Source organism: Lissotriton helveticus, chromosome 3_1, assembly GCF_964261635.1.
Source record: "Lissotriton helveticus chromosome 3_1, aLisHel1.1, whole genome shotgun sequence".
In the NCBI taxonomy this organism is placed as follows: Eukaryota; Metazoa; Chordata; class Amphibia; order Caudata; family Salamandridae; genus Lissotriton; species Lissotriton helveticus.
This window is the reverse complement of record NC_136061.1, coordinates 923,506,411-923,527,690: the sequence shown is the minus strand read 5'-3', so window position 1 is coordinate 923,527,690 and position 21,280 is coordinate 923,506,411. Positions and strand designations below refer to the sequence as shown.

The window sequence follows — 21,280 nt, the reverse complement described above, 5'->3', positions numbered from 1 at the left end:
TAACCAATGAATTGGTAGGCTGTAGTAAAGAGTTATTGATGTCATTGTGTATTAATGCAAAATACCCCTGTAGAGTGTGAAGTCTAGGAGCTTCAATTAATTATCCAAGAAGTTCTTTGAATGTACTGCTGAATTCTGATAAAAGTATATGATTTACTGCTTTTTCCACAGCTGGAGGAGTGAAAACTATTTTCTCTAGTAAAAGTGCAATGTTTATTCCTAAAAGCAATTGATGTGATAACCTGTATGCTTTCAAATCCAAAGAGCCATATTATTTTTATAAAAGGTAACGGTATTTTTGCAAACAAAGGTGTTGTGTCTTTATTTTAGTGGTTCATCAATGTGTTACTGTGGGTAAGCTGTGTAAGTACTTAGCCAACGCCTGGAGTTAGCTGTAGACCACTACTGTGCCAAGCTACCATATGTAGGCTTGGGTAATCTAGGTCCAACAACTAAATACGAAGAAGTGTATATTAGGGTTTCACACACTGGAGTACAGTGTATAGACTAGATATTCAAAAGCAAAGCATACTCGTATGGCTGAGGATGATCCAACTCCAATTAATTATAACTATTCCAGAACACTTTTTTTGCCACATAATCCAATATAGTTATTACAAATTGCCCATCCACTAGTAGCACTATTTTAAGCTTCCCAGATACAGGAGTCAGCCACTTATTGATTGGTAATCAATAAGTATAGAGCGAGAGCCTGTCTTTGGGGGGAGGGGGAGGGGGAGGGAGGTTTAGGAGAGTGTCCCTTGGAGAATCATGGTACAAAGCATGATAGGGGAATTCAGCAGTCTACCTACATGGATTCAATAAGGATTTCCATCCAAAGAGGTGTGATGGATTTCCTGTGGACCCACCTCAGTACTTCAGCTTGTATGGTGGCCCCCTCAACCATAGCCTGTTGTCCACCTCATGTTTCCACCTATATGGGGTGGTAGATTGCCAATGTCTTGCTCTGTCCCTACTGGTAATGACCTAGGCCAAATCTTTTTGCCAACTTGTTTGCTCCTCTGCCATGTGTAAATGCACAGAATGTAAATCTCTAGAGTTTGCAGGCCACCTATGTTCAAGTTGTGCTCCATATTTCCCACCACCTTGTTCCAGAATCTCACCACTATAGGACATCTCCATACCATGTGGATAAGGTTTGCGTCTATTGGAGCGCAGCGGCGACAGAGCGTGGTGTCCGATTGCATTATGATGTTTAACCGATATGGAGGGAGCTAGGTACAGTGAAAGAAGTTGAATTGCGTGTTTTTACAGAGCATGTTCCATGTCACCCTCCGGACTCTCTCCATGGCCTGCTCAGATGGCTTTCCTCGGAACAGTCAGCCCATATCAGTTTCCCCATCAGGTCTGTAGTGCAGATAAGTTGTATGTTACCATGGACAACGAAGTTGCCAAAAAGAAGTAGGGGTAATGATCTAAAGAGTCTATGCCACCTAAGGCAGGAGTTAAAATTGATGTTCCAATGGACTAACCTATAGGTGGAATGTAGCTCTAGAATCCACCCTGCAATCAAGATCAGCAACTTTTAGTATAGTCTAGTCATAGATGTAATATAAATTTAATATTAGATTCCAATTGAATTAGAATGAATACATAAGTTCATGAGACATCACATTCTGATGTAATAAGTTACGAATCTGATTACATTACTTGGCAAGAAGTGAAAAATAATGGCCAGCCAACACATGTTTCTCCCCATGTGGCGCGCAGGGCTGGGGCTGTTTCAAGGCAGTTTATACATTTTCATAGAACCCAGAAATACAAAAATGAGATAAAATAATATGACATATAGAAAAAACGCATGAACATTAATTACAGTTTACATAGTAGGGAGATATTCAAGATTCAGTGCACCCACAGGGTAATATGAATTACGCTTACCATCACTGAATTTTTCGTAATACAAAATAAACATATAGACAAACAAATACAGAGACAGACAAAAATAATAATATGAGCAAACGATCACATCAGAATGTGATGACTCGTGAGCTTATTAATTCATTCTAATTCAATTGGAATCTTAACATTGGATTTATTGAACAACCATGGACCAGGTAGCTGGATACATCAACAAGTCAAGTCTGCATCCTCTGCAGACAGTCAGCAGAGTCTGCAATAGGTCATGGGTTGCTGGCTCTGCCGTACCCACCATCCAAAGATGGCTCATCGATCTCAGTAGCGTAAGGGTCCGGTTATATTGATGGATTATTTAATACTAACTTGGATCAAAAATGCATTAGTTACTATTTTATTGTCAACATATAAAACATAGGTATGACATGGTGATATCCCGATAATATTGAAAAATGTATTTAAAAGGAAAATAAAACAAGCATTTGCCATGCAATAGGTCTCGCATTAGGAAAATTTGAGCTATTGGTATTGTAAATTACAAATTTTTTAGTTATGTGTTGGTTTACAGTGCACATCTGGACGTCATGCATTGTAAGGTCTTCTGATATGTTATAATGAAATTAAAGGAGGGAACGTGAAATAAAACAATTGCCCAGGATCACTTGGTCAAGTGTTAAAGCCGGGATTCATTCCTGGGGGCAGATTTACAAGCCCCCTGCGCCACTTTTGCGTCATTTTTAACATGGGAAAAATGATGCAAAAGTGGCGCAGGGGGCTTGTAAATAAGCCCCCTGGTTTTCTGGTTTCACATTTTACAATTCTGCCACTAGATGCTTTTTTTTTCCCCTCCTTCCCGACCGCCACCCTGCTGGCATCAATGCGGCCATCGGTCACACCACAGAACAAACGTTTTGACCCCTGGGAAAATGGTTGCTCGTACCCATGTACTAGATTGACTAACTTGCCCCCGTTCTGCACATTTAAGACTGAAAACCTTGGCTGTCATTTCTTCGTTTACTGTAGTCTTCTGTTCCATGATTACGGCAACTTCGGAGCATGAAGTGCACTGCCCAGCTGCTTAGACCAATCCCGTAGGAGGACACATTTTCCACTGTTAATAGAAAAGCTTGAAGATAGTGGATTAGTCAGTACAATGCTTATCTTTCTATTGACTATGGAGTTCTCCATGTTCATTGGCTGTTAAGCCTCGGAGACTGTACCATAGCTTGGCATTGGCTGGCAAAAGACTTGCCGGTGCTCTCATTGGCTACAGTGTCCTGGCTATTGCACGTTCCCTGGCACAGAATTATGGCTGGTGTATGTCCTAAGAAAGGGATCCCTGATTGTTTTCTGTGTGATTTTGGCTGTTCCCGGGCCTGAGACATCAGGGATTCATTGGTGACCTTTATGATCTGTACCTGCGGTGGTGAGTATTCTCTTCATTAAGACGCCCGAGTTCTTGCGGGTCTCATACATTGCGCAGCAGCTCCTGAGGTGCTTTCCACCCCGAGAGCCATCCGGGCTGTTTCCTCACCACGGTGCGTTGCCTCCTGCGGGCCCTCCGTCCCTCCGTCCCTCCCTCCCGAGCACCTTGTGTGCGCAGGGATCAGGCCGACTGGTCACCTCCTGTTCCAACAACCCACGTCGGGTGCAGTGCAGCTGCCTGGACCCGCTAAGAGGGTGGTGAGTGTCAATCTTGGGGCAGTCAGACTCCTTCGTTAGCCTCCCCTCTGCAGTTTGGAGTCCCTCAGGCTTCGCTCTCAAACCTCCATGGTGGGCAGAGCTGGACTGCCACCCTCACACCTACCATACCTCCAAGCCTCAATGGACTTGGTTTAAAGCCCGCTCCGAGGGGCAAGACACAACGCGCAGGTGCTAACTGCGAGGGTGTTTTGAGATGCATTGTAAATGAGGGAGTGTTTACACCTTCGTGTTAGCAACAACACGTATTCGTTTGTTAAACAGCCTGTATGTGTGTGTCTGTGTGCCTGCGTGTGTGTGTGTGTGTGTGTGCGCGTGCCTGCCTGCGCGCGTGTGGGTGTGTGTGCCTGCGTGCATGTGCGCGCGTGTGTGCCTGCGTGCGTGCCTGTTCCACCAACGCGAAAGCGTGCGCGTTCACGAGGTCAAATCTCCGGCAGGAGAAGCGCGTGACAGTCTGCTGTCCACATTCCCCCAAAAGTGATTACATAAGTTGTCTCGCTCTAGACAGCAAAGCTTCGCTTTGCTTTCGTCTAGGCTCGACCTAAAAAAATGCTTTTAGCTCATGAATGTGCCATCACGGTCATCCACATCTCTTTCCTCTATTCTCCGATGCAGCCAACGATCTGTTGTGAGAGCTCCAGTTGATGGTGTGTACTGGCATTTTCATAGTGCCTCCTGAGAAACCCGCAAGTCGTATTAATAGATGGCAAACTCTACGAATCTCATTTGTGGGACAGGTGGCAGAGACTACCATGTCAATTCTCTATCAGACAACGTTTTTTTTTCTTTAATGAAAAGTCTAAAGCAAGATCCAGAGCTTTTATTTGGTTAGGTAAAAAACAAGATTGTGTTACCTTTGTTTATCTACACAACAGGAATGCGCAAGGTCAATAGCATTTACTACACTCCTGTGCTAGTTACACATCAGACTCGGAATACAATACCAAATATAGACCATTATTTTGATAATAGCTAATATGGGATATCGAATCTCGCAATAACCCTTTTGAATATTTACAAATGTCAAATGCATTAAATGACCTAACATTAAACAAAATATCCCTGACCACTGACATAATAGATAAATGATTTGCTCAAATAAAGCAACTCAAAAGGGATAGGTGAATGGTGCAGATATTCTATCAGTAAATTGTCCCCCATCCTTAGACAGAATTTTTGAAAAATAAAAAAAGGCACTAGGATCAAGGTCTTGTGTAAACTGTGGTCTGTGGTATGAAACATTTGTGCTTCCTACATTAGAGAAGAAAACTAGCATTGGATGCAACCCTACACTAGCTGTAAGTCTTACTTTAGACCCGCTCTACTACATACATTCAATATTTCTAACTTTAATAAATGCCCTAATTTATTCAATGAACCCATGGCTGATCATCCCCATATAGTATGGGTCTGTTAGTATTGGTAAGTATATTGGTAGGAAATATCTTCATATATCATTAGATGTCTGGGAAGAACTCTAGAACCAGAGCATATGATTAGCCTTTTGGTCTACACTGGGCATAATTGAGGCCTAAATGTATTCTGATGCAAATTAATATTTATATATCAATGTTGTGTGCTTCCTCTATTATTACTTACCACGGGAAATTGGTAAACTCTTTTCAGCTTTTGGAATAGTGGAATAAAATGAGTAGGATGGGTAATCATGAGTAGTTATATAGCGGTGAAATTATTTAACAAGATATGGTCTAGATGGACTGTTTTTCTAATGGAGTCTAAGTGAAAGACATTGCACTAGCTTCTTAGGAGCCCGGCACAGTGGAGGGCTAAATACCACTGCTGCAAAGTCTTGATTACACTTCATTTTTTCTCCGCTCCCCTCCCTAAGCTACACTCCATGTCTGTTTACCACGCCCTTGCAGGTTCTTTTTCCTTTTGTCCGTTTGGCTATCCTTCTCTCCCTCCTGCTTTTCTGTCTCATGCATGGAGTTAGAGTTGGATGATGAAAAGTAAATCCCCTTCTCCTAAACTAAGTGCCTGTGTTCACCACACTGCTACAGTAGGTGTAATACAGCCTTGAGTCTTCTTAATACATTGGTTCCACAGTTACCCATGTGTGCACTCTAAATAATCTACATTCTGATGCATTTTGTATCTTAGGGATCATCATCTTAACTTTTCAAAAACAAACATCCCTTGAACTAGATATTGAAGCACCACAAGGTGTTTGCAGATGCATGAGAATCTCCTTACTTTGATACAGAATTTGTTCTCTGGAGAGTGTTGTCACAGGCCCCGTTGTGAAGGTTGCATTCACTGACGAAGTCGAAGCTGCCATGTTGATGGTGATCTAGAACAAAGAAAGAAGAAATAGGATGACACTTTTGTAGCAATTGAAGTTAACACCCACCTACTTCTTCTCTTTGTGAGCAAGAGAGGACCTATTGTGTTTTTTAGTAGAATCAGTATTAAACATTCTTCGAAACAAACTGCATCATTTACAACGCCATGATGACCAGCACCACCCCTGATCTTGCAAATAAGCTCCCCATCTCTGGTGACTCTTTCCAATCCCGCAGCCAGTGCACCACCACACTGCAGACTAAGATGCGTAAAAAAGAAAAACAAGACAGCAGGCCTTTTCCATCTATGACAATATTGTATTCATCAACACTGCCCCAATTTAATAAAGAGTTGAAGACGCACCGCTTTAACACAATGCAATAACCATACACAACCCAGCTACCTCTCATATCCCTTGTCTGTAGGCTTGTCTTTGGCCCTGTATAAGTATCTACTGCCTTTTTGGCTAGGCTTGCACTATACAAATAATGCACCCATACATATTAACAAAAAGCTGACTCACACCTGCCTCCTGAAATTAACGTTCGAGATCCTGGAGGGACTTTCACTACATTGTAGTCTTACATTTTTGTAGCCACCAACCAGACTTCTTTTTTGACATAGACTGCCAGCTACTTTAGGCACAGTAGAAGACGGTTCTATTAGGTTTACTACACAAATCAGACAGTTTTTTTAATTGCTGTGTATAGCGCTTCACTGCATGAAGGAATGACTGGAATTTATATAGCACATACTACTCCCCAGAGAAGGCGCCCTGGCAATACCCATAAATCAAAGCTATTTCACTAATACTGCCTATAGATGTTAGAAAAATCAGATTTTCATCATTAGGATGGTTTTTAAAAGCTTTAAAAATTGTGACACTTTAAATGTGATATGGGACTGACATATTAGTCTGTTATGGATTCTAAACATTTACCCATAGACCAACCCTTCTGTGGACAATGCCATCAATCTCTGGTGCACTTACAGCTCGCTAAGTCAAAGTTTGGCCGTGGCGACAATTGTCATCATAGCTGGAGCTACATTTCTCAGGCAGAGCAGATTCCAAAATAGCAAGCAAATTCTTGTAAAATGTGTCCTCATTTAGTTGAGCACACTCATGCTGAGCTAAAGGCAAGAGGGGGAACTGAACTGCAGGCATGCCTGTGGAATGCAACATTTACTGTAGTGTGTTTCGGAGACATGTTGAGAAGCACGTACACCACTCACTTGAAAATACCTACAAATGCTTCAAACTGCTTTCTCTAAAAAAAATCCAATAACATTTGATACCACTTAGCTTCATTGTTTTATGGTGAAAAACAAAGCCAGATGTTTTAAGTACTTAATACTTATTTATGGATTTTCTATAGCACAGGTACCTTGAGTGCCTGGATAACGAAATAAACAACTAAACATAGCGATAGAGATGCAACTGTCATGATTCTAAAACACCTTCAATTTATTTTGAAAACCATGGAAAAACATGTGACCCTTTAACAAATTCACCAGAATATTTGAACTTCAATAACTGAAAGCTCTTTAGATCAACACTGTGTCTCGATTTCAAAGAAAGAGAATCATTTTTGTCATAAAATAAGCAGCAGCCTGAAACTTTTTTTTCAGTGCGCCCCGAAAACCGATATCCAGCATTGCTACAGGGAGTGCTCCTAGTGTGCAGACATCAGTAGGGTTCCAATCCTTTCAAAGGAAAGGCACCATTACTTCTCAGTAGACGATCAGGCACGGTCTGTGTCTTTTTCACTTTCAGATTAAAATTCTGGTGATATGCAATGCTCTAATCCTTTCAACTTGGAATGCCAGACTAGGAAATACCACCTCAGGTAAAATCCTCTACTTCATCAAAATTAAAACTCAAAGCTCTCCGGTCTGCCTTCTGAAATAATTCTTCTTCAAGTTCAAGATCTGTCCCCCTCAAAGCGTTGCATGTTGAATCTGAAGGGAGGGTTTCCGTAGGAGATGACCAGACATCCCTGGGTAGAAGCCATTCGCTATTTGAGTCTCAGATGCCATGGGCGCTAGTAATGTAGCACCCAGTGGTGGGGAATAGCATGATCTTGGTTTGCCTACTATGTTTTCAGCACCCTAAAATCCCACCTCTGCCTGCTTTGGGTTTATTTTGGCATCTCCCAAGGTTGCTTTCTGATTTCTCACATCCCAACGATTCCTCCCACTCTACCAGGGCACCTGCCCCTCACTTTTTGCCCCCTCTTTACACAAAGCATATTTCACCCACTAGTAGTTTCTCAAAATAGTCGCCACCCAGGTCTCCCAATCTTGCAATGGAACTTTGAATGGAATACTATGGGAGACCAACCAGAAATCCTGAAAACTCAGTACACTCACTGTAGAGACCTATGCGCAACATGAAGGTCCCAGGTTCAAAGTTGGGGAGGGGAGTGTCAGGCTTTCAATCTGCGAATAGTAAAAGGAGTGCAGTTGCGTTGGGTGATATTACGTTGTTATAGACACCTCTGCTGAAGCTAGCACACTCGTACTCAATGAGATTTCTCTGATGTTGTGCCTCCCTGTCTAACACATTCTGAAGTGGATTTTTTTGATAAATCTTTCTATTGAGTTTTGAAAAGAACATACATGACAAGCAGTGTATCATAAACATGAGCCCCCAAGGGGTATTGCAGCAATAGGACAATTATGTAATTAACGAAAGATCCAGGAAAAGTGCACATTCACTGGCATTAAATCTTATTGGTGGCCTACCATTCAGGGCTTCCCATCCCCCACCCCCTTCCGGGCTTCAGAATTCCCCAGGGTGTCTTCCACCATTCCCCGATCTGATCTCCACAGAGACCAAATCTTATCCCATTTTCGGGGGCATCCCTGGCCTTTTTAAATGGCTCTTTCAGCTGACATATCTGTAGTGGGTTTGATCACTCAATGGCAACAAATACTTCAAGATCCATTGCTTGGTGGGAGTTGATTAACTACCTCTCACCGCCGGATTTAGTTGAAAAGTTTGTATTGGTCGTCTCCTGTGAACATAAAGAGCTCTCCACCATGCTGATCTCTGTAGGTATCCATTCTCAACAAGGAAACATATTTTTAGAATCATCACAATAAAGGGACTTTAATTTGTTTTCTGACACATCGTCATGGACATCAATTCACCAAAATGCCAGAATAGCAGAAGTGACATCCCGGACACCCTTTGACACGTTCTAAGGGCTTGTAGTGGAAAATACATAAGAAGCTGAGGCTTCGGAGCTCAAATACTTTTTTGTTCCTTTAAACCGCGAAATCAGGGATAGTAAATGCAGGCAAGTCAGTGGCAACAGCTAACCCTACCTTTTTCTAATTGCATTCGATTTTTCAGTGCCCATTTTTCATGGTATGCGTTCTAATGGGCATTGGTGAAAGCGGACATGTACCTACATCCCAACATCATGCTTGGAAAGGTATGGTAGACTTTGCATACGATGTTAAGGCTTAGGTCAGGGCTAGACTTTAATTTGGAGGACCTAAGTCGCATCATAGAGCACAACCTAGAATTTTTCGGAAAGAATTTTGATACAATATTGCACGACTAACCGTTGTCAATTAATGCTTCTAATTATACCAATTGGATTTATCGTATATATATATTTTTTTTTAAAGCATAATTTGCATTTTTGCCTCTCTCTTTCACATTGTAATCAACTGTTTTTTCTTCTATTTTGTAATGACTATTGTGCAATCAATTTTCTTTTGCCCATCACATTATTGGAATTTGACTTGCGTAATTGTATTTTCTACCCAAAAAGAATTTGAGATATTTGTCTCAGATATGTGATTAGACGCATAACAAATGAGAATGGGAAAGGAGTACGAATGTTAAGTGTCACTGACGATCGTTCTGCTAATTTACAGAAATAACTAATATAGTTTTCATAAGCACTCAAAGAGATAACTTGAGACACAAAAGACACTGACATTTCATACACAGGAACCGACATATCGTGAAACTGCAAATCAATTTACATGCAGTGAAAATAAAAATAAGTAAGCATTGTGTGGAAAGCCTAATTAGTGGTGAAAAATGTAATTGAGAATGTGTAACCAAATATTCAGCTTAAAAATCTAGAACAAATGGATTTCTTTTTTTATTATGAACGAAGTGGCCAGGCCTACAAGAAAAGAATTCCATACTCTAAAAGTTAAAGGATAAACCTCATCAATTTATGTAACAAACAAGAGGGGTGCCCGTGTCAGAGAGGGGAGAGAGGGTGAATGGAGCCCACGAGAAGGAGCGAGAATGGAAGAGAAGAGTCAAAGAAGAGATAGGAGTTCCAAATTAAAAAATTAATAGCTTTGTCATTTACAATGCCAATAGTTATAACTTTCGCAAATGTGACACCTATAGCATTTGTAATGCAACATGTTTTGTATTTACGTGACTTAGCTGTATTAATATTACAAATTACAATGGCTTTTAATTTTTTAAAATACTGAATACTTAAATAAAAGAGATTTTAATTTATAATGGCAATAGCTTAAACTTTTGTAAATAACTTTTGTGAAGATTATGTTCAGTGTATTTTATTGTGACGAAAATCCAAGAACAGAAGTGAAATATTAACATCTTTTTGTGACATTTGTAATAAAGTTTGAAACATTGAGAGAACATATTTGAACCAGTTGTTGTTGTTGAATGGTTGCGCAGATTGATGCTGGGGTGGAAATGTACTATAAAAACACGCTCAGAGCATGCCATAATATAACACACTTTGTGATGTGCTGTAGTGTCGGTGTGCTGCGTGTCTGCTTGCGGTTGCATGTGTGTGTTGCAGCATAGATAAACAGCAACCGTTGCTGTTTATCTATGGAGTCATATGTCTGTAGTTTGTGTTTTCTCTGTTTGAGTCTTTGTTTGTTGTCTGTGCGCGAGTGCTTTTGTGCTTGTGTGCACGTTATGTCAATTGTTACATGTATCTGTCTGTCTTTGCTTTATTTTTTTATATCTGTACATGTCTGAATTAGCTCATATGTGCGTGAGTGCTTGTGCGGTCATATATGTAACAGTAATGAATGTAACTGCATGAACTGTGCATGGTGTGGGTTGCATGTTAGCATCTGTAGGACTGTATGTATTTATAATTGCCTGTGTGTGACAAGTCGTTGTGTGTGCATGCATTTTACTTGTCTGTGTGTGTCGGTGAATTTGTGTTTAAAGATTTGTGGCTTTGAGTTCCTGCCATGTTTAGAGCAAACCGCAATGATAGAGAAAGAGCGCGAGTGGGGGCTGGAGGAGGTGGACAGGTTGGGGGCAGAGAGGCGGTGAGCGCGTGTGGGCGGTGGAATGAGCAAGAGAGAGAGTCAGGAAGGGAGAGGAGAGGATGAGTGGGAGTCAGAGAGAGCTGGGGGAGGCAGGGGTGCGTGGGAGAGACGGAGAGCTAGAGAGAGCGAGGAGGAGGAGGGAATATATAATTTAGCTGCATTCATAAAACCCTATGCGGCTTGTACCAGCGCAGCGCTATAAAAGTAACGGAATGATTGCAATTCTATGGTTCCTGAAGATAAGGGGGGAAATAATTGCCTGCGACGAAGAATGCAGCGGTCTTTTTATTGGACGCGGTGAATAGGTGTCAGGGGCACGTCAGGTGCCACCCTGGGCAGCGGCACCTGGCGAAGGGGGGCGGGGGCGCGCGTGAGTGGAGCGCCTTCAAGGCTGCACTTAAAGCGCGGCTTGGTGCTGGCTATATTGAGAGGCGCCATTCCGGAAGCTTCCAGGGCCCGCAGTAATGGCGTTTCTTGCTAATGCTGCGCTGATTTAAAGCCTCGAGCACACGATTCACTGCTCACCTGTTCCCCATTAGCCTGACGTGCACGAGCTCAGGACACATCCTAAAACACCCACCTGTTTACTACGAACCACAGCGCAAGGCATCCCTGTACCCCAACATCCCAAATTACCAGGTTTCAGAAGACAACCCAATATGCACGAACCCCAATGCATAGAACTTCTACAGCATAGGCAAACTAGCAACGGGAAGTTCGGCAGCGTGAAGCCGGTCGTGGGGCGGGACTTCCGCCTTCTGCGTGAAGCCCGCATCCACGGAGTGCCAGAGAGCAGCATTGGTGACGTGGGGCTCCGCGGTGGCTGCAGAAGTCAGGAGTGGCGGCGATGAGGTGAGTGGGGCTTAGTTGTAAGGGGGGGCGGGGGTGTGTGTGTGTGCAAGGGGGTGCGGGGGTGTGTGTGTGTGTGTGTGTGTGTGAAAGGGGGGGCGGGGGTGTGTGTGTGTGTGCAGGGGGGATTGGGGGCTGCGGCGGGTGTATGCGTGCGTGTCTGTGTGCGCGTGTCTATATGTGTGTGTGTTTGTGTGTGTGTGCAGTGGGGGCGGCAGCGTGAGTATGTGTGCGCGCGCCTGTGTGTGTGTGTGTGTGTGTGCAGGGGGTGGGGGCTGGCTGTGTGTGTGTGCGCCGTGTTGGCATGCAAGCCAGGCGAAAGCAGGGGCTGTGTGTGCGTCTGCGCAAGCGCGTCTCAGAGGCGCGCTCCCGTGGTGAAAACTGAGAATGGAAAAGCGCGCGTCAGACTCGTGTCTACATTCCCAGATACGGGCAGCAATAGGTCTCAAGCAGACTCTGCTCGACCTAAAAATAACTTTAAAACAAGGACCCTACCGAATTTCATGACATCCCAAAAACTTATTTTGGAGAACAGGTTTAATTTACTATTGTAGGTGCTTGTATTTTGGGAGCCAAGTGCCTGGCTGTGGGTTAAGAGGGGTTTCAAAATGTTTTCGGGGAGCTCCTTCTGTTTCGCAGTCTGTCTATACCTTTGTGGACTCTTTTCCCTAAGTTTATGTTGTCGAACTCTGACAAGACAGGTGAGTGAGGAAAAGGGACTGGAGGGAAAGTATGGCAGAGAATATGGGGAGCGTGAGAAGAGGAAGGTGCCATTGCAGAGACCTCCAGAACGTAATGATGTAGTGATCTGTTCATGAGGTGGAAAATAGCAGCAAGAAATGTACTTATCTCAAGACGTGGCTCTTCGACTGAACCTCCATGCCCAGACTGATCAGCAGCCACCCCCACCCCAATCCCCCAGAACCTTGAGACCCGCATGAGTGAGGATCCGCGCTTTACAAACCCCTGATTGATCGGTTGATTGACTTATGGCCCAGGCAAATTTAGAATGTGTTTATGTGAAGATTGTGCGGTCTGCAAAGAGCACAAGCATAGCTTACTTCCCATGGTACAACCCATACCCTAATCAAGCCGTTAGTGTACCTACCAAAAGTTGCACGTTTGTAGACATGGGTACCAGAAAATGCTGTATTTGGACATTAGTAATTGCCTTTCATCCGATGAGCAGGCAAAATAGTATTTTATGGTGGTGTAGGAAGCTGGCTCTGTATATACTATACCAAAGTTAAGTATAGTGTACACAGAGTCCAGTGGATCCTCCAAAGACTTACAGAGGTTAAAATAGATAATACCTTACTTCTATTTGTAGTAGTGTGGGCGAGCAGTAAGGCTTTATCAGAGGGTTGTCTTAAGCATTTATTGTACACACTCAGGCAGGGAATGATTTCACACACTCAAAGATTGAATTCTGACCAATTTGTTTTGTGTAAAAATAATGAGTAGTTGTATTTTATTTCTAGAACCAAGTAGGACCTGGTACAGATAAGTGTAATAATACTTTGCAAGAATAATGCAGTTGAACACAGTTGAATGCAATTGGTTTGGTTACCCGTAGGTCAACTGTTCAGAAACAGTTGAAATTAGTGAACAAGTTACTTTATAATTACTTTGTGAGTATTTGTTATATTACTTTTCAGAATAAATTTTTTTATTCAGTGTGATATACACTGGGACATTTCCTAGATAAAGGTAAGTAATACTATTTGTTATTGAAACACACTTGTTTGATTTTTAATTTAATTTCCAACTCCACACTTAGAACTTTTTTTCACAGAAAAGCAGTCAATGCAATCCTATGGGAGGAAATTAAGTTATGGGTTTAATGGTAAGTACTTGGTTTTGGGAGTTGGAGTTAGAACCAGGGTTCCCCCAGGGTCGAGGATGCACTGAAAGTGCACCCTCAGTGGCACTAGGGCGGCCAGCTGCAGAGTGCTAAGACGCAATGTTATCCAGTGGGGGATAAGGTGCCTCCGGTTGGTGGCTGCTCATGGGCACACCATGTGGGAGCCAAGCTCCTATGGTTAAGCTCAGGGCAAAGGGGGTTCAATTTAGCACACAAGATGCACCCACAGCGGTACTTGGACGGCCGGGTGCAGGGTGCTGTTTTGGCATCGGGTGCTCTGTTGGTTTCAATGGGGATTCTCCGGTTACAACAAACACTGCAGGCTCAGGCACAAAGACTTTCTGGAGGTGACCACCAGTTGGAGAGGTAATTTGAAATGCTGGGGGTGGCCTGGACACCGTTGGTTGGGCCACTCAAGGCTGTGGGACATTGGGTGCAGGGGTGTCTTTTCTCAACAGGTTTTCTTACCAGTTCCTGGTTGGGGAGACCCTCTAGATAGAGGCTGCAGGTGTCAGCTGGAGGCTTGAGGTAGGTCAGGGGTCACTGGATCCCAGGTCAGGATCACTGAGGAGACCGCGTTTTAGAGTTGGGCCACTCGAACTAGGGCCATTTGGCTTTGGGTGCAGAGTGGTGCAGACTTGTGGATCTAGCTGGAACCAGAGTCTGTTGGTGAGCAAATCCGGTGCTAATGGGAGACAGTCTTAGTAGGGAAGGCAGGGCAGGTCCACCAGGTTCAGGGGGGATGCTGGATACACCGGGATTTTTCTGGAGCAGGTCAAGTTCGGAACAGGCCAGTAGGACTGGGGCCAAATCAATTGGTGTCCTCCTCCTCGTCTCCTTCATCACAGCTCTTTGGTCTGTATTTTCTTCTTTTTGCTTGTCTGCAGAGGCAAGGTTCCGGGTTGCCCATGAATACTAAATTTAGCAACGTGTCAGGTAGGTACAGGTTGGGACCAATGGGGCACTTCTTGGGGTGGGTATACCACTTATTATGCCACCCCCAATGGAAGTGGGTCATAAGGCTCACTCGGGTTGGCTGAGTCCTCCCATCTTCAAGATGGCAGGGACTGAGAGTTGTGTTTCGCCTCGCCCACCTGAGAGGTGGAATTGGCAAAGGTGGGCACACCTCTCCTCCTATCTTGGTTTTCACGCCGATTCTCCCATCCAAAGTGTAGGTCAGAACCTGTGGGGTTGTTGCTGGGAGCAGCAAATGGCTGGGTCAGCTCACAAAGGCGGCAAGCTTCCCCTTCGTGGACCCTGCCCATCCTGGTGGAGGAGGCTTGCACCTCTGCCCAGGATGTGCTTTGTTTCAGGACCCCGGGAGCAGAAGGCTCAGGGGTCCCGAAACCTGTCTGGGGGCGGCAGCTGGCGAGCAGTCTCTAAGATGCCCTCTGAGTGCGTTTTGCATTAAATCCCACACTGGCAGCAGTGTGAGTTTAATGTGCTGAGAAGTTTGATATCAAACTTCCCAGATTTCAGTAAAGCCATTATGGTGCTGTGGAGTTCGTAATGACAAACTCCCAGACCATATTGCAAACTTCTACAAACACCCAGATTTAAAAAAGCTCGTTGGGGTGGAAGAAGTTTCCTGGTAGGGACTATTAAAACCTGGAACATGCTCCCAGGCAGCATAAAGAACAGCCAAACACTTCTAGCCTTTAGGAAAGCACTAAAAACCTGGCTCTCCATCAACTAACTTTTCTTAGTTTCATCAGCAACCTTGCTGTACTTCCTGGTATTAGTGCCTAGATGCCCATGGGCAGGTGTGCACTTTATAAATGCTCAAATCAAATCATATACTCTTTATGGCTTTACTGCACTTACAATGACTAGAATGGACGTAGACACTGTAGGGGTACAGGGCTCATGCACCTGTAGCCTCACCAGTGCTATAGTGCACCCAACTAGAAGAGTTGCTTACTTATGCCATAGGTAGGGGAATGTAGGCATGGCACACAGGGATGTGTGCCATGTCATTCTTCACTTTGCTCTGCAACAAAACACACAGCCTGCATTAGCAGTGTGTGTGTTTTGAGGTACAGGGCCTTAAGGGTGGCACAATTTGTGCTGCAGTCCTTAGAGGCCTTCCCTGGTAACAGAGCCCTTGGTATTCAAGGTACCTTTTACAAGAGACTTACATGTGGCCAGAGAGTTGCCTATTGGGTGTGCAACAGTACAGTTTTAGAGAAAGAACATAGGCCCTGGCTACCTGGTTGGAAGGAACTGAGGACATGCTTAGTCAAAGAGCATCAAGATCAGGCAAAAAGTGGGGGGCAACCATGCAAAAAAAAAGGGGGCAATTTACTACAGGTGTCCCTTCATCCACTAATAATTAGGCCAATTTTAAGCCTATCTGTGTAATTTGACGCCCCTTTACCTTGATTTTTGGTCCTTCCTACAGGCAGTGATTTGACTATGTGGAGCGTTGATGCATTGTGCAGAGGTAAACATTGAAAACGGATGACCATTATAAACTGAAAGTACCATTATAATCACTGGCATCGGACAGATGCCGCACACAACGCATGCCTCAGGAACAGCCAGGCCAGTTTTCTTTCCGCCAACAACGTATAGTGCGGATATACTCTGCAGTGTACAGAGGGGAGAACGGTACAGCTGCCAGGCCCTGTGGTAGCAGACCAGAGTAGGCTTTACTTACTCCACACCCCTCGCGATAATGGATGTTCCATTGCATCACTACTCGCACTAAAGTGCGCACGAACACATTTACTTATACTTGCAAGTGCCTGTTGCTAAATTCCACCTCTATTTAAAATGATCTAGGTGCAGCACCAAACAGACACTTTCTTTAAGCGGACGTCGTCAGCGCCTAGCGGCATATTGACACGCGGTGTTTATCCAGAAGGTTCTGTATGTACGTAGCAATCAGGAGAGACGTGCGTATGGGAGTGCAAAGGGATATTACCCATATAATAGCTCCATGGCAATGGGTTTCTCTGTTTGAGTAAACAATCAAAGAGATAAGAGCCATTCCCTCCGGTCCTACTTACAGCATCAACGATTTGCAAGCTTAAAGTGTTGGATAGGTAGTTTTTAATTTGTCAAGTTCAAATATATTAATTCTTGCGAGAAAACAAGATCATATCGTCCCAGAGATTTGTAAAAACAAAAAGCAAGGAAATGTGGTATAGAAGCATTTAAATAACTGACGAACTGCAGGGTGTGTTAAGTTACTCTCTTGTGAGTTAATCATCTAAAACCTGACGTCAAAACCTAGAACGGCAGTGGGTTGACTCCACCTTTTATCCTTCAAAGTTTGTTAAAAATAGGATCAAGGCATGGTAATGATAATACTGGCTATCAGTGCCTAGAGACAATTTGGTTTATAGACTGTGCAGCACAGACGTTTGCTATTAATATTATTGTTCCATCCAAAAGAAATATAACAAGAATACATTAAAGAGGAAACCCCCAACAACAGTGATTAATGAATTCCGTGCTTTCATTCATCTGGGCTGTATCATTTTAGATTTGGCTCGTTAAATTATTGATCCCAAGATGCATAGTATACTGAAAGCTGGTATTTTTGTTTTCTTTTTTTCCACTGCCGCAGGCTTTTTAAATGTTTTAGTTAGGACTGAAAACACATTACCTCTACGTCCCTCGTCCTCGACCCAGTCATCACTCATGAGGTATTCCACACGACAGGAAACAAAACAGGAAACGCTTTTAGGCTCCACCCCCCCTCCTGCCAGGTGCTATATCACTACCAACCACCAGAAGCACATCCTGTTTTGTTTCCTGTCGGTGGATTACTTGATGGGAGACGCTGGGGTGGGTGCCGGGCACTTACCTTCATCTTTGTCCTGTGGATCCTCCTCTGCTGGGCTCTGGGGGGCTCCCATGGACCTTCGTGGGACTCTTTGGAGTGGGGCTGCTGGGCTTCCCGGTCTCCTCCTGGGCTTGGTTGACCGGGGCTGCTGGGCTTCCCTGGTCTTCCTCTGCTTCGTGCCCTGTTCTCTGTTGCTGTGCCTGGATGGATTGCCGGTTCAAGCAGGTAGGGGTTGGGCGCGCTGGTTTGTTGTTTGCGCTTCCCCCCCCCTTTTTCTTCCTCGCCCCCCCCCGGGCCCCTCTGTGGTTATGGGGGCCGTGGGGGGGGGATGTTGCGTTTGGGCTTGGTTGCCTTGGGGCCGCGGGGGGTGCGCTGGGATGCGTCACTCCTCCCCGTGTCTCTGCTCTTTTCCCCCGGGCCCCTCTGGGGTTGTGGGGGCCCGGTGTGGTGGCGCTGCTGGTCGCGGCGTTTGGCGGGGGTTGGCCGGCGCCGATGCGCTGTTTCCTCTGGCCGGGCTTCCTCCTGTATTGTGGTTAGGAAGCCCGCCCACCTCTCGCGATGCCTGGAGGTTCCGCGCATGCACGGTCGGCTTTCTTCGCAGTTTGGACGGACGCCCGGGTGGACTCCGGGCGCTCCGGTCCTTGGGGGCATTTTTGGATGTGTTTCGCCTCCTCCTTACCCGGCGGCCCTGCGTCCTGATTCTTGGTGGTGGCGCTTGCGGAGCCTGGGTGAGTCGCTCCTTTCATTTTCGGCTGCGTTTGCCGCGGGGGCTGTTTAGCTCTCTTTTTGGCTTTGCCTGCCCCATCCTCTTTCTGGCCTAGCTTGTGGGTTGGCTGGGGGTCGTGGGCTTGCCTCCCTGGTTGTTTTGTGAGGCTTTCCTGGTTGTTTTGGGCATTTGTTGGCCTATTACGGTCCTCCCTGTGGGGGGTTGATTTGGGTGTGCCCTTATATGTATATATAGGCGTCCTCTGAGGGGTGTTTGTGTGCTCTTGTGGCGTTCATTTGTTCCTGCTTTGTGCGTTGTGTGTTAGTTATGGGTAAACATCATCGCAAGAGGAAGCATTCCTCTCCTGTGCCTCCGTCTTCCCCAGGTTCCAGTGGGGACTCCTCTCCTCCTGTCAAGCGTGCCAGGAAGGCTGCTGATGAGCGGATTAAGCGCCTTATCCTGGAGACTCTTTCTGATATCAAGGCGACCAAGAAGGATGCTGTTGGGCTTTCTGGTTCTGCTGCGCTTTATTCGGATATTTCCTCCTCTGCTGATTCGGATGAGTCTACGCTGTCTGCTGTTGATCTGCAGGGAAAGTACATTTCTCGAGAATGCTTGCCTGACGTCCTTTCCCATGTTCGGGTTAACATGGGGTTTCCTGATGACGCTATGCCTAGTTCCTCTCAGGATTCACTCTTGCCGCAGTTTCGGAAGCCTGTTACCTCTTCCTTGCCGGTGCATCCCTTTGTGTCGGATGTCCTGCTAAAGGAATGGAAGGACCCGGATCATATTGCCATGCCTAGGTTTATGTCTAAACTTTATCCGTTACAGGACATGGCGGACGCTTTGCCTGATTCCATTCCTGTGGACTCTGTGGTGGCCAGTCTTGTGGGTCGCCCTTCCATGGCTGATGATAACATTTTGAAGGACGGGGTGGATAAGAAGGTGGATTCTGCCCTGAAGAAGTCCTATGCCGCTTCTCATCTGGCTATTCGTTCTGGCATTTATGGGGCGTACGTTGCCCAGTCTTTGCTGACCGATTTCAAGTCCCTGTTTTCGTCCATGCAGGAGGGTGCGGGCTGTCCTGAGTTGTTGGAGTCTATGGAGCACCAGGCGGAATTCCTGTCGGACATCGCTTTTGATACTGTGAGGGCTTCTGCTATGTCCTGTGGTTCTTCTATTGCTGCCCGCCGTAACCTGCTCCTGCCGGATTGGAAGACGGACGCTGCCCAGCGTTCCATGGCTTTGAGGCTGCCTTTCACTGGTGCTCGTCTGTTTGGTGACTCGCTGGAGGTGAAGCTGCACAAGGTCTTCAAGGAGCGCAAGCATTCTTTGTCTTTTCGGGACCTTCCGCCCGTGGGGGTTCTTCCTTCTCTGGTGCCAGGACTTTCCGCCAGCCCTCCAGGTTTCAGCAGTCCTCCTTTCGGGGTCAGCGTGGCACTGGCCGGTCTTTTCCCAGGAAGTTTCAGAAGAAATCCCAGAGGGGTGCCGGGTCTGGTCCACAGCGTTCCTGACTATGCCGGCCTAGGGGACGTTCTTGCTGGTGGTCCGCCTCTGGTTGGTGGGAGACTTCGCTTGTTCCTTCCTGCTTGGCGCCTGACGACAACTGACAGATGGGTGCTGGATGTCTTGTCGAGGGGCTACCGGATCGAGTTCCTGTCCCCCCCTCCCCCATCAGGGGTGGTGGCGACCCCTTCTCCGCGGGATGCCTCCCGCCGTCTGGCCTTGTCGGACGGGGTTCGTTCTTTGGTCTGCAAGCTTGCGGTTGTCCCTGTTCCGGTGGCGGAGAGAGGGTTGGGTGTCTACTCCATCATCTTTGTGGTGCCGAAGATCACGGGGGCTTCCGGGTGGTCATCAACCTTCGGGGCCTGAACTTGTTCGTAAAGAAGATCCCGTTCAAAATCTAGACTCTCCAGAAGGTTATCCCGCTGATTCAGTCCGGTTGGGTGTTCTCCACTCTGGACCTCCAGGATGCTTACCTTCACGTCCCGGTGGCTGTGGGGGATCAGCGTTTCCTGCGATTCTGCCTGGAGGGCCGGCACTGGCAGTTCTGCGTCCTTCCCTTTGGTCTTCGGTCCGCCCCCGAGTGTTCACCAAGGTGGTGGCTCCCTTGGTGGCCCATCTCCATCTCCTGGGGGTGTCGGTGTTCCCGTACCTGGACGACTGGATGGTGCAGGCTCCGTCCCTGGAGGTCATGTCTCGCCACCTTCTCTTGACCATGTCTACGCTCAGGGACCACGGGTTGTTGATAAACTTACCGAAGTGCCACCTGAAGCCTGCCACTCGGAGGACCTTCATCGGTGCTGTGTTCGATTCGGTGTTGGGGAAGGTGTTCCTGCCGGAGTCCCGGATTCTCCTCCTCCAGTCTTTGCTGAGGAAGTTGTTGTCTCTGCCCTCGGCTCCCCTTCTTCAGTGGCTGGAGGTTCAGGGCCACATGGCTGCTTCTGTCTTCACCGTACCCTGGGCCAGGGTTCATCTGCGCCCTCTGCTGTGGCATGTGCAGCGGTGGGTCCAGTTTCCTGTCCTGGATTATGCGGTTCCTGTGCCTGTGACTCTGGACGTTGTGTCTGCACTTCAGTGGTGGCTGGATCCGTGCCACCTTTCTGTGGGGATGTTGTTCCGTCTGCCTCCACCTCTGGTTGTGACTACGGATGCCAGCGCCTCCGGCTGGGGGGCGACTCTGGATCATTGGGCTGTGCAGGCTCGTTGGCTTCCGTCGGAGTCTCGCAGGTCTTCCAACTGGAGAGAGTTGTCTGCAGTGGAGAGGGCGCTCCGATTTTTCCGTCTTCATCTGAGGGGTTGCCATGTCCTGGTGAGATCGGACAACACGGTGTCTGTGGCCTACATCAATCACCAGGGCGGGACCCGCAGTTCTTCCCTGAACCTG

At 46.2% G+C, this 21,280-nt stretch overlaps 1 protein-coding gene across 2 annotated transcripts in view; it reads right to left on the bottom strand.

Moving 5' to 3' along the window:
* NCMAP (non-compact myelin associated protein) overlaps window positions 1-21,280 on the bottom strand; it is a 990,488-nt gene that overhangs the window by 744,074 nt on the left and 225,134 nt on the right. For both annotated transcript variants that reach the window (XR_013608733.1, XM_078681267.1), the window contains exon 2: window positions 5,794-5,890. Coding sequence is in view for 1 of the 2 variants with exons in the window: in XM_078681267.1 (XP_078537393.1) it covers window positions 5,794-5,878 (85 nt within the window). In the remaining variant the exon portion in view is untranslated. The remainder of the gene's footprint in view (window positions 1-5,793; window positions 5,891-21,280) is intronic.